Source organism: Rana temporaria, chromosome 3, assembly GCF_905171775.1.
Source record: "Rana temporaria chromosome 3, aRanTem1.1, whole genome shotgun sequence".
In the NCBI taxonomy this organism is placed as follows: domain Eukaryota; kingdom Metazoa; phylum Chordata; class Amphibia; order Anura; family Ranidae; genus Rana; species Rana temporaria.
In genome coordinates this window covers 457,478,231-457,490,551 of record NC_053491.1, presented here as the reverse complement: position 1 = coordinate 457,490,551, position 12,321 = coordinate 457,478,231, and the positions used below count along the sequence as shown (strand labels likewise).

Genomic DNA, 12,321 nt, shown 5'->3' with positions numbered 1-12,321 from the left:
TGGAATGGAATACCGTAACGCGTTAACCCCTGACCGTTACAGCCGTCATTACTAGTAAAAGAAAAAAAAATATTAATAAAAAATATGTCCTAAAACTATCCCCTATTTTGTAGACGCAAACCAATCGATAAACGCTTATTGCGATTTTTTTTTACCAAAAAAAAATGTCGAAGAATAGGTATCGGCCTAAACTGAGGAAATTTTTTTTTTATTTTATATATTTTTGGGGGATATTTATTATAGCAAAAAGTATTGATTTTTTTTTCAAAATTGTCGCTCTATTTTTGTTTATAGCGCAAAAAATAAAAACCGTAGAGGTGATCAAATACCATCAAAAGAAATCTGTATTTGTGGGAAAAAAAGGACGCCAATTTTGTTTGGGAGCCACATTGCACGACCGCACAATTGTCAGTTAAAGCGACGCAGTGCCGAATCGCAAAAAGGGGCATGGTCCTTAACCTCCATAATGGTCCGGGTCTTAAGTGGCTAAAAACCGCAGAGGGGATCAAATACCACCAAAAGAATGCTCCATTTGTTAGGGGGGGGGGGGGAAGGACATACATTTTGGGTATATCGGACGACCGCGCAATTGTCAGTTGAAGCGACGCAGTGCTGTATCACAAAAAATGGCCTGGTCATTAAGGGGGCAAATCCTTCCAGGGCTTCTGCTACACAGAACAAAAAGGGAATGATTTCGCAGATATGCACTACTCTCTCCTCACGGATACAGGATGCAGCTAGATTATCATGTAGACATAGATGGGAACAAGACTTGGGCGAGATTGGAGGCGAGGATTGGGAACTCTGCAGTCCATGCCGATCACCTCAGTCTCTCCTTCATGCAGGACTCTCCCAGCTAATTGCACAGAACACACCGCACATCAGTGCCGCTCCACAGGTGGGGTAGAATGGAATCTCCTTTGTGCCTCAAATGTGTGGGAGCTAAAGAGAAACCACGTACACCTGTTGTGGCGCTGCCCAACACGTTTCAGATACTGGAAAGATTTGACCAAAATATTAGATCTACAGGGTGGGCCATTTATATGGATACACCTTAATAAAATGGGAATGGTTGGTGATTATTAACTTCCTGTTTGTGGCACATTAGTATATGTGAGGGGGGGAAACTTTTCAAGATGGGTGGTGACCATGGCGGCCATTTTGAAGTCGGCCATTTTGAATCCAACTTTTGTTTTTTTCAATAGGAAGAGGGTCATGTGACACATCAAACTTATTCGAGATTTCACAAGAAAAACAACGGTGTTTTAACGTAACTTTATTCTTTCATGAGTTATTTACAAGTTTCTCTTTGTTTACAGCCATTGACATGTCGCTGAGGTTAACACGTGCGGAGCGGATAGAAATTGTGTTGATGTCTGGTGAACGCAGTAACCGGGTCATTGCAGCAGATATCAATGCAAGACAGCCTACAAGACCACCCATCTCCCATGCTACAGTTAGCAAACTGCTTGCTAAGTTTCGTCAAACTGGTTCAGTGTTGGATTTGCCAAAATGTGGACGCATGAAATCTGTCACTAATGAAGAAACATCAGTGGCTGTCCTAGCTTCATTCAGCAAGAGCCCACAGCGTAGCACTCGCCGCATGTCACTGGAGAGCACATTGAACACATTTTATAAGTGGTCAGAAACTTGTAAATAACTCATGAAAGAATAAAGTTACGTTAACTACTAGCCGACCGCGCACCGTCATTCTACGGCGGCAGGTCGGCTCTCCTGGGCGAGAGCACGTAGTATAACGTCTGCTCTTTGAGCTGCCACTAGGGGCACCCGCGATTGCTCGTTACAGAGCGGGGACCGAGAGCTGTGTGTGTAAACACACAGCTCCCGGTCCTGTCGGGGGGGGGGGAATGCTGATCTTCTGTTCATACAATGTATGAACAGAGGATCAGTGTTTCCCCTAGTGAGGCCACCCCCCCCCGCCCACAGTAAGAACACACCCAGGGAACATACTTAACCCCTTCCCCGCCCCCTAGTGTTAACCCCTTCACTGCCAGTGGCATTTTTATAGTAATCCAATGCATTTTTATAGCACTGATCGCTATAAAAATGCCAATGGTCCCAAAAATGTGTCAAAAGTGTCCGAAGTGTCCGCCATAATGTCGCAGTACCGAAAAAAAAATCGCTGATCGCCGCCATTACTAGTAAAAAAAAATATATTAATAAAAATGCCATAAAAATACCCCCTATTTTGTAAACGCTATAACTTTTGCGCAAACCAATCGATAAACGCTTATTTTCGATAAACGCGAAAAATATGTAGAAGAAAACGTATCGTCCTAAACTGAGGATAAAAAACGTTTTTTTTATATATTTTTGGGGGATATTTATTATGGCAAAAAGTAAAAAATATTATTTTTTTTCAAAATTGTCGCTCTATTTTTGTTTATAGCGCAAAAAATAAAAACCGCAGAGGTGATCAAATACCACCAAAAGAAAGCTCTATTTGTGGGAAAAAAAGGACGCCAATTTTGTTTGGGAGCCACGTCGCACGACCGCGCAATTGTCAGTTAAAGCGGCGCAGTCACGAATCGCAAAAAGTCCTCTGGTCTTTGGGCAGCAATATGGTCCGGGGGTTAAGTGGTTAAAACCAAGCACACCATCGTTTTTCTTGTGAAATTCCGAATAAGTTTGATGTGTCACATGACCCTCTTCCTATTGAAAAAAACAAAAAAGTTGGATTCAAAATGGCCGCCATGGTCACCACCCATCTTGAAAAGTTTCCCCCCCTCACATATACCAATGTGCCACAAACAGGAAGTTAAAATCACCAACCATTCCCATTTTATTAAGGTGTATCCATATAAATGGCCCACCCTGTACAGTTTACCAAACCCTCTGTTCCGTTACATCCAGCGACTTGTTTACTAGGCGCAGTTGATGAGGAACGTTTTACCCCTCCAAATAATGTGGCAGTACTTTGATTACTGTATATTGCTCGCAAGCAAATCTCGTTTATGGCCATCGCCGCAGATTCCAAACGACCAAAGAGTGGATTGAACGGGTAAATGCCATTCTTATCAAAGAAAAATCAATGTAACAAAACAAACGGTACTACCATTTTTATTTAAATATGGCAGCCATGGTGGGACACTCCAGGCTTTGCACCTTCCCCAATTAGTCCTGTATTGGCTTCTACAGATATAACTTCATAGTGTTTCTAAAACTAGAACCTATACGATATCTTTATGGCCTACAATTTACGGGCTTCTGGCCGAAGAATTCAAGAATGGTTCCATGTCTTTTTTTCACTGGACGACTAACCAAGATAAAATTGTTGAAGACCCAACAGTCAACGTTACGGTATCACTAGCGGGGCACTTTTAACCCCCGCTAGTGGCCGAGAAAGGGTTCAAACCACCCGCAATGCACCGCTACAGCGGCGTATTGCCGGCGGTACTGCAGCGCTGCCCATCGATTTCAATGGGCAGAAGCGCATTAGCAGCGGTGAGTTCACCGCTGCTAATGTGCTCCAAAGAAGCTGCTGTCAGGACTTTTCCTGAGGCCCTGTCAGTGCACCGCTCCAGTGTGAAAGCCCTCTGCTCTTTTAGGGCAGATTGCAGGCGCTATTTTTAACGCTATAGCACCTACAAAACGCCCCCAGTGTGAAAGGGGTCTTGCTGTATATACTGATTGAATTTTCTTTTGTGCAACTGACACAATAAAAAAAAAAATTCTGATAAAAAAAAAAAAAACCCACTTCCTTTTACAGTTGGGTGGGGCTTTAATTTGGCGATGTTCAGAGACTGGGTGGCTCTCTTGCGGTGGAGGATTTCACCTTTTAGGATGACAAGGTTGCAGCTTATAAGTGACAATAGCTGCTCGGTGTATTACAGACAATCAACATTCACTTCTATAGACTTTATATCAGAAATAGGTTTCTCTCCTCTTGGAGTCCTTTGGTTTAACTAGAATTTCATCTATCATAGTGGGTTGTGAAATGGATTGTTGATGATCTTGTCACATCTTTCAATTTTCCTATATGGCCAAACTTGTAAAGTCTTTAAAAAAAACAAACATCAAACATGTTATACTTACCTGTCCTGTGCAATGGATTTGCACAGAGCAGCCCAGGTTCTCCTTTTCTTGGGTACCTCTTCTGTGATCCTGGCACCTGCCTCCTGTTGAGTGCCCCAATAGCAAGCAGATTGCTATGGAGGCACCGAAGCTGAGCTGCAGCTCCGTGTGTCCATTCAGACACGAATCTGTGGTTCAGCCCCGTCCCCTCTCTCTCCTGATTGGCTGGCTTTGATTGGCTAAGACACAGCAGCGGCGCTATTGGCTCCCGCTGTTGTCAAAGCCTGACAATCAGGAGAGAAAGTCCCGAACAGCCGAGTCTCTAATGCAACATCGCTGGATCAAGATGGGGCTCAGGTAAGTATTAAAGGGGGCCAGGTGGGGCTGCTGCACACACAAGGCATTTTATCTTAATGCATAGAATGCATCAAGACAAAAAGAAACTTTTGACGTTACAACCCCTTTAAGCCGGCAATACAAAGTTTGAATCTCTTCCGGTTCAGCAGATACCAGCCAAGATTCAAATTGTGAATGGGCAGGATGACTGTACCAAGTAGAGAGGAGACATTTATGGAAGTGGCAGCAGAGGAGAGGTATATTACTAGTGGAGACAACTTGAAAGAACGTTATGGGCATATGAAAAGAAAGCATAAAAGTTCTGATCCGGTGAAGCACAGTGGAGATTGCCAGAGAAAAACAGCTGTGGATATATACAATGCGAGGAGAACATCTTGGGTCTGGTGAGTGAAGGCAAAGGAGGCGAGCACAGATCGGTGACCTGCACACAGAGCACTTGATGTTTGAAGTATTTGAAGTTACCAGCACATAGCACTTTCTGAAGCACCACAGATTGATACACTATATTGTGAAAAGTATTGGGACACCTGCCTTTATACGCACATGAACTGTAATGGCATCCCAGTCTTAGTCCGTAGGGTTCAATATTGAGTTGGCCCACCCTTTGCAGCTATAACAGCTTCAACTCTTCTGGGAAGGCTGTCCACAAGGTTTAGGAGTGTGTCTATGGGAATGTTTGACCATTCTTCCAGAAGCGCATTTGTGAGGTCAGGCACTGACCCAACGTCAGTGCCTGACCTCACAAAGAAGGCCTGGCCCGCAGTCTCCGCTTCAATGCATCCCAAAGGTGTTCTAACGGGTTGAGGTCACGACCCTGTGCAGGCCAGACAAGTTCCTCCACCCCAAACTCGCTCATCCATGTCTTTATGGACCTTGCTTTGTGCACTGGTGTGTTGGACGGGCCATCCCTAAACCGTTCCCACAAAGTTGGGAGCATGAAATTGTCCAAAATGTCTTGGTATGCCGACGCCTTAAGAGTTCCCTTCACTGGAACTAAGGGGCCAACCCAACCCCTGAAAAACAACTCCGCACCATAATCCCCCTTCCACCAAATGATTTAGACCAGTGCACAAAGCAAGGTCCATAAAGACATGGATGAGCGAGTTTGGGGTGGAGGAACTTGACTTGGCCTACACAAAGTCCTCACCTCAACCCAAAGGAAAGGAAAAAAGGAAAGGAAAAAAGGAAAGAAAAAAAAAAAAAAAGGAAAGGAAAGGAAAAAAGGAAAGGAAAAAGGAAAGGAAAAGAAAGGAAAAGAAAGGAAAAAGGAAAGGAAAAGAAAAAGGAAAAGGAAAAGGAAAAAAAAAAAAAAGGTCCATAAAGACATGGATGAGCGAGTTTGGGGTGGAGGAACTTGACTGGCCTACACAAAGTCCTCACCTCAACCCAAAGGAAAGGAAAAAAGGAAAAGAAAAAAAAAAAAAAGGAAAGGAAAGGAAAGGAAAAAGGAAAAAGGAAAGGAAAAAGGAAAAAAGGAAAGGAAAAAGGAAAAAAAAAAAAAAAAGGAAAAAGGAAAAAGGAAAAAGGAAAAAGGAAAAAGGAAAAAGGAAAAAGGAAAGGAAAAAGGAAGAAGGAAAAAGGAAGAAGGAAAAAGGAAGAAGGAAAAAGGAAAAAGGAAAAAGGAAGAAGGAAAAAGGAAAAAGGAAAAAGGAAAAAGGAAAAGAAAAAAAAGGAAAGGAAAGGAAAGGAAAGGAAAGGAAAGGAAAAGAAAGGAAAAAGGAAAGGAAAGGCAAGGAAAAAAGTAAAAAAGGAAAGGAAAGGAAAGGAAGGGAAAAAGTAAAAAAAAAAAAAAAGGAAAAGGGAAAGATAGAAAAAGAAAAGAAAAAAGGAAAAAAAAAAAAAAAAGTAAAGGAAAAGAAAAAGGGGGGGGGGGGGGGGAATTTTTTAGGGCCCTTTCACACTGCAGCGACTTGAAAGTCATACCATTTTACAGCCGCCATTTTGCCACGATTTCAGGGAATGCCCATGTAAACTTCAGGTCTATGGAACTAAACTCACATCAAAGTTGGACCGAAGTAGTACAGGTACAACTCGAAGTCACACAAATATGAATGGTCATCATTGGGAATCATGGGGTTACGACTTGCCATGCCACGCCGATGTCCAAAGTCGCAGGAAAAGTCAGACAAGTATGAAAGGGGCCTTAACATTAAAATTACAATATATGACTTGTGTTGCAATTATATATATTTTTTTTTGCCATGTTTTTGCGCCACGAAGGTAGAGTTCCCTTTTAAAGTAAATGGTTATGTTGAAGTTGGGGAACAGTAGAAGGACTGCAGCTTGTGGAATACATCAGAACTGATATCCTTCATCCTTTTCTTTCTACACCCACGTCTGGCTCTTATCCCCCCCACCCACCCCCACCCTTTGGCATAGTGCGTCTCACAGATAACACTTACGCTGCCAAAATATTTGTCCAGCAGTTCCACGTATCGGTGGATTAGCTCCAGGGTCAGCAGCTCATTATCCTGATCTTCAACCGCACAACAGAAATACAGGCTGGCGTATCTAGGAGAGAAAGCATGGATTTAAAAGAAGGAGATAAACAGGAGGTGGTGTGTGTGTGGGGGGGGGGGGGGAGAGAAGTGTGCCGGAGGTCAGTACATCTAGACCAAATCTTAATAATGGTCACATAGAACATTCTCAAAATGGTTTATAAAAAGTGAAACATCAAATGAGAAGAAAATCTGTTTTCTGGGGCATGATAATGTGTTACACCGGCTTCCAGTATTTTATTAAGGAGGAAAAAACAAAACCTTACAATAGTTATAAAAGTCGCATTAACAGTAGGCAAAGCAGAAAAAAAAAAAAAAAAAAAAACACGTAATATAGAACAACCCTTAAAATGATTGTAAACTCCAGATATGAAAAACGAACAAAGGATATCCCTCTATGTGTACTTGCCTCAAACCAAAGCACCAAGTGCGATTTCTGTCTGCTGCCTCGTTCCTCTGCATGAGTCACCTGTGACACCACAGAACCTCAGGAGACAGCCCATCCCCCTCCAGCAAATGGAAGGTGACTGATAGACTGTTTCTCAACTAAGGTTCCTCCAGAGGTTGCTGGGGGTTCCTTAAGCAATTTCTGCCTCTCAGACGAGTTCCCACTAATACCATTAACCTTTTTAGCGATTTGCAACGGTGCAATTCTTCCCACTGATCACCAATGTAAGGAACATTCTTCCCACTGATCACCAATGTAAAGGACATTCTTCTCACTGATCACCAATGTAAGGAACATTCTTCCCACTGATCACCAATGTAAGGAACATTCTTCCCACTGATCACCAATGTAAGGAACATTCTTCCCACTGATCACCAATGTAAGGAACATTCTTCCCACTGATCACCAATTTAAGGGACATTCTTCCCACTGATCACCAATGTAAGGAACATTCTTCTCACTGATCACCAATGTAAGGAACATTCTTCCCACTGATCACCAATGTAAGGGACATTCTTCCCACTGATCACCAATGTAAGGAACATTCTTCTCACTGATCACCAATGTAAGGGACATTCTTCCCACTGATCACCAATGCAAGGAACATTCTTCCCACTGATCACCAATGTAAGGAGCATTCTTCCCACTGATCACCAATGTAAGGGACATTCTTCCCACTGATCACCAATGTAAGGAACATTCTTCTCACTGATCACCAATGTAAGGGACATTCTTCCCACTGATCACCAATGTAAGGGACATTCTTCCCACTGACCACCAATGTAAGGAACATTCTTCCCACTGATCACTAATGTAAAGGACATTCTTCTCACTGATCACCAATGTAAGGAACATTCTTCCCACTGATCACCAATGTAAGGAACATTCTTCCCACCGATCACCAATGTAAGGGACATTCTTCCCACTGATCACCAATGTAAGGAGCATTCTTCCCACTGACCACCAATGTAAGGAACATTCTTCCCACTGATCACCAATGTAAGGGACATTCTTCCCACTGATCACCAATGTAAGGAGCATTCTTCCCACTGATCACCAATGTAAGGGACATTCTTCCCACTGATCACCAATGTAAGGAGCATTCTTCCCACTGACCACCAATGTAAGGGACATTCTTCCCACTGATCACCAATGTAAGGGACATTCTTCCCACTGATCACCAATGTAAGGAGCATTCTTCCCACTGATCACCAATGTAAGGGACATTCTTCCCACTGACCACCAATGTAAGGAACATTCTTCTCACTGACCACCAATGTAAGGAACATTCTTCCCACTGATCACCAATGTAAGGAACATTCTTCTCACTGATCACCAATGTAAGGAGCATTCTTCCCACTGATCACCAATGTAAGGAGCATTCTTCCCACTGATCACCAATGTAAGGAACATTCTTCCCACTGATCACCAATGTAAGGAACATTCTTCCCACTGATCACCAATGTAAGGAGCATTCTTCCCACTGATCACCAATGTAAGGAACATTCTTCTCACTGATCACCAATGTAAGGAGCATTCTTCCCACTGATCACCAATGTAAGGGACATTCTTCCCACTGATCACCAATGTAAGGGACATTCTTCTCACTGATCACCAATGTAAGGGACATTCTTCCCACTGATCACCAATGTAAGGGACATTCTTCCCACTGACCACCAATGTAAGGAACATTCTTCCCACTGATCACTAATGTAAAGGACATTCTTCTCACTGATCACCAATGTAAGGAACATTCTTCCCACTGATCACCAATGTAAGGAACATTCTTCCCACTGATCACCAATGTAAGGAGCATTCTTCCCACTGATCACCAATGTAAGGAACATTCTTCCCACTGACCACCAATGTAAGGACATTCTTCCCACTGATCAACAATGTAAGGAACATTCTTCCCACTGATCACCAATGTAAGGAGCATTCTTCCCACTGACCACCAATGTAAGGAGCATTCTTCCCACCGATCACCAATGTAAGGGACATTCTTCCCACTGATCACCAATGTAAGGAGCATTCTTCCCACTGATCACCAATGTAAGGGACATTCTTCCCACTGACCACCAATGTAAGGGACATTCTTCCCACTGATCACCAATGTAAGGGACATTCTTCCCACTGATCACCAATGTAAGGAGAATTCTTCCCACTGATCACAAAATGTAAGGGACATTCTTCCCACTGATCACCAATGTAAGGAACATTCTTCCCACTGACCACCAATGTAAGGAACATTCTTCTCACTGATCACCAATGTAAGGGACATTCTTCTCACTGATCACCAATGTAAGGGACATTCTTCCCACTGATCACCAATGTAAGGGACATTCTTCCCACTGACCACCAATGTAAGGAACATTCTTCCCACTGATCACTAATGTAAAGGACATTCTTCTCACTGATCACCAATGTAAGGAACATTCTTCCCACTGATCACCAATGTAAGGAACATTCTTCCCACTGATCACCAATGTAAGGAGCATTCTTCCCACTGATCACCAATGTAAGGAGCATTCTTCCCACTGAACCCCAATGAAAAGGACATTCTTCCCACTGATCACAAGTGTAAGGAGCATTCTTCCCATTGACCATTACACTAATGTATCATGAGTTGTAGATATAGTCATTTTTTGCAGTAGTTCCCAGAGACTGGAAAGTTATTTCAAGTTTTTCCCTGCGTTAACAAAAGGTTGAGAATGGTTGGTGTAGATTAGGGGTCTCCAAACTTTCCGAAACAAAAAGGTCCAGTTAATGTGCTTTAGAGACTTTGGGGGGGGGGGGGGGGGGGGGTTAGAGACTGTGGCCAGACAAATTAGAACCTGCCCCCAATCGTTGGTGCCAGGGGGAGCAATAGTGCCCCCAATCGTTGGTGCCAGGGGGAGCAATAGTGCCCCCAATCGTTGGTGGCAATATAGTTAGTGTTTATCTGGCGCTCCAAAGAGAGTAATCCCTTAGGAGTATAGTCTGTGGCTGTAATAGCTGCATGGTATCCATAAGTTGGGTGGTTGGAGAAGAAAGGGGTATTAAGAGTTAAAGGGAAGGCAGCCATCCTCCAGAGTGTGTCCAGGAGATGCAATACATGCAAGGAAAAAACAGGGAGGGGGAGGCGCCGACCTGAGTGTAGTATTAAAATGACGACTTTAATAGGATAGGATTAAAAACACTTACAAGATGATAGAAGATGCAAGTCAAAGTAAAGTGCAGTCCTGGCATTCCACATGGCTCTCCGGGTTCCACCGCTGTCCCGAATAGCTGGAAAGGAATGGGCAGCTGGCTGGAATGGATCACACTGGTTCTCCAGGAGAAAGCCTTGCCATGTGGAATGCCAAGACTGCACTTTACTTTGACGAGCATGCATCTTCTATCATCTTGTAAGTGTTTTTAATCCCATCCTATTAAAGTCATAATTTTAATACTACACTCAGGTCGGCGCCTCCCCCTCCTTGCTTTTTTTTCTTACATTGCGGACAGCAGCAATAGTGCCCTCTCTGTTTGGCCTCAGCAGGTAGGCATAGCGCCCCCCCCCCCCAATCAGCTGGGAGGCATAGCGCCCCCCCCCCCCAATCAGCTGGGAGGCATAGCGCCCCCCCCAATTAGCTGGGAGGCATAGCGCCCCCCCCCAATCAGCTGGGAGGCATAGCGCCCCCCCCCCAATCAGCTGGGAGGCATAGCGCCCCCCCCCCCAATCAGCTGGGAGGCATAGCGCCCCCCCCCCCAATCAGCTGGGAGGCATAGCGCCCCCCCCCAATCAGCTGGGAGGCATAGCGCCCCCCCCCCCCCAATCAGCTGGGAGGCATAGCGCCCCCCCCCCCCCAATCAGCTGGGAGGAATAGTGCCCCCCCCCCAATCAGCTGGGAGGAATAGTGCCCCCCATCAGTGGGAGGAATAGCACGCCCACCCCCCATCAGTGGGAGGAATAGCACGCCCCCCCCCCCCCCATCAGTGAGAGGAATAGCGTCAGGCGGGTTGGAACTAGGATATGAACATGCCTGAGCGCCTCCCTAATCTTCAGTAAAGGGTTGTTTAGGACAGTGGTCATCAACCCCGTCCTCAGGACCCACTAACAGGCCAGGTTTGCAAGATAACTGAAATACATCACATGTGATATCATTTGCTGCTCAGGGATTGCAGTATTCTAGTCTGTATTTCCCCAAGGTTATACATAGGGCCCACTAACAGGCCAGGTTTTGAGGACAGGGTTGATGACCGCTGCTTAAGGGCACATCATTGGGGGGAGGGAGGACGACATACATGCTGTATATATGCGAATGTCTTCTCCTTCATAGACCCTGCAAGTACAGAAAATTCTCTTTTGACCTGCCAATGTTGGAATGCCTGTATTGCTGCTCATTACCTAGCAGTGCCACAGAGATGGTCATTATAGTATAGTGCAGAACATGTGAGACTTGTTATTGTCAGCAGTCAACCATAACAGGATATCACAGGTGCACTTAAAGCCCAATTAAAGCAATTAAAGGATACCTGCAGGAAAGGTGGAAAACAAAAATGTAATGTTAGGTGTCTACTTATTCTTAAAGTGATACTAAAGTCTCGTTTTTTTTAATTTAAAAATAACAAACATGTTATACTTCCCCTCTCTGTGTAGAGTTGCACAGAGCAGTGCAGATCCTCCTCTTCTCAGGTCTTCTGCTTGCGCTCCTGGCCCCTTCCTCCTGGTGAGTGCATTCTGACACGGAGCCACGGCTCGGCCTCGCCCCCTCCCTTCTCTACTAAGCTGGCCAGAACCACCTCTAGAGGGAGTCTAGACAACATTTCCACAGCTCTTACTGTGAAGAAACCTTTCCGTATCTGGAAATTAAATCTTTTTTCCTCTAGACATAGATAGCTGGATTCAGGTAGCCGGGCGCATCTTTGAGGCGGTGTAGCGCATCGTATTTACGCTACGCCACCGTAAGTCAGAGAGGCAAGTGCTGTATTCACAAAGCACTTGCCTCCTAAGTTACGGCG

At 44.4% G+C, this 12,321-nt stretch overlaps 1 protein-coding gene across 1 annotated transcript in view; it reads right to left on the bottom strand.

Annotated features, from left to right (window-relative positions):
- The window catches only part of AP1S1 (adaptor related protein complex 1 subunit sigma 1), a 60,666-nt gene that overhangs the window by 30,051 nt on the left and 18,294 nt on the right, over window positions 1-12,321 (bottom strand). Inside the window, exon 3 of the mRNA XM_040346710.1 lies at window positions 6,795-6,903. Within this exon, the coding sequence (XP_040202644.1) occupies window positions 6,795-6,903 (109 nt within the window). The remainder of the gene's footprint in view (window positions 1-6,794; window positions 6,904-12,321) is intronic.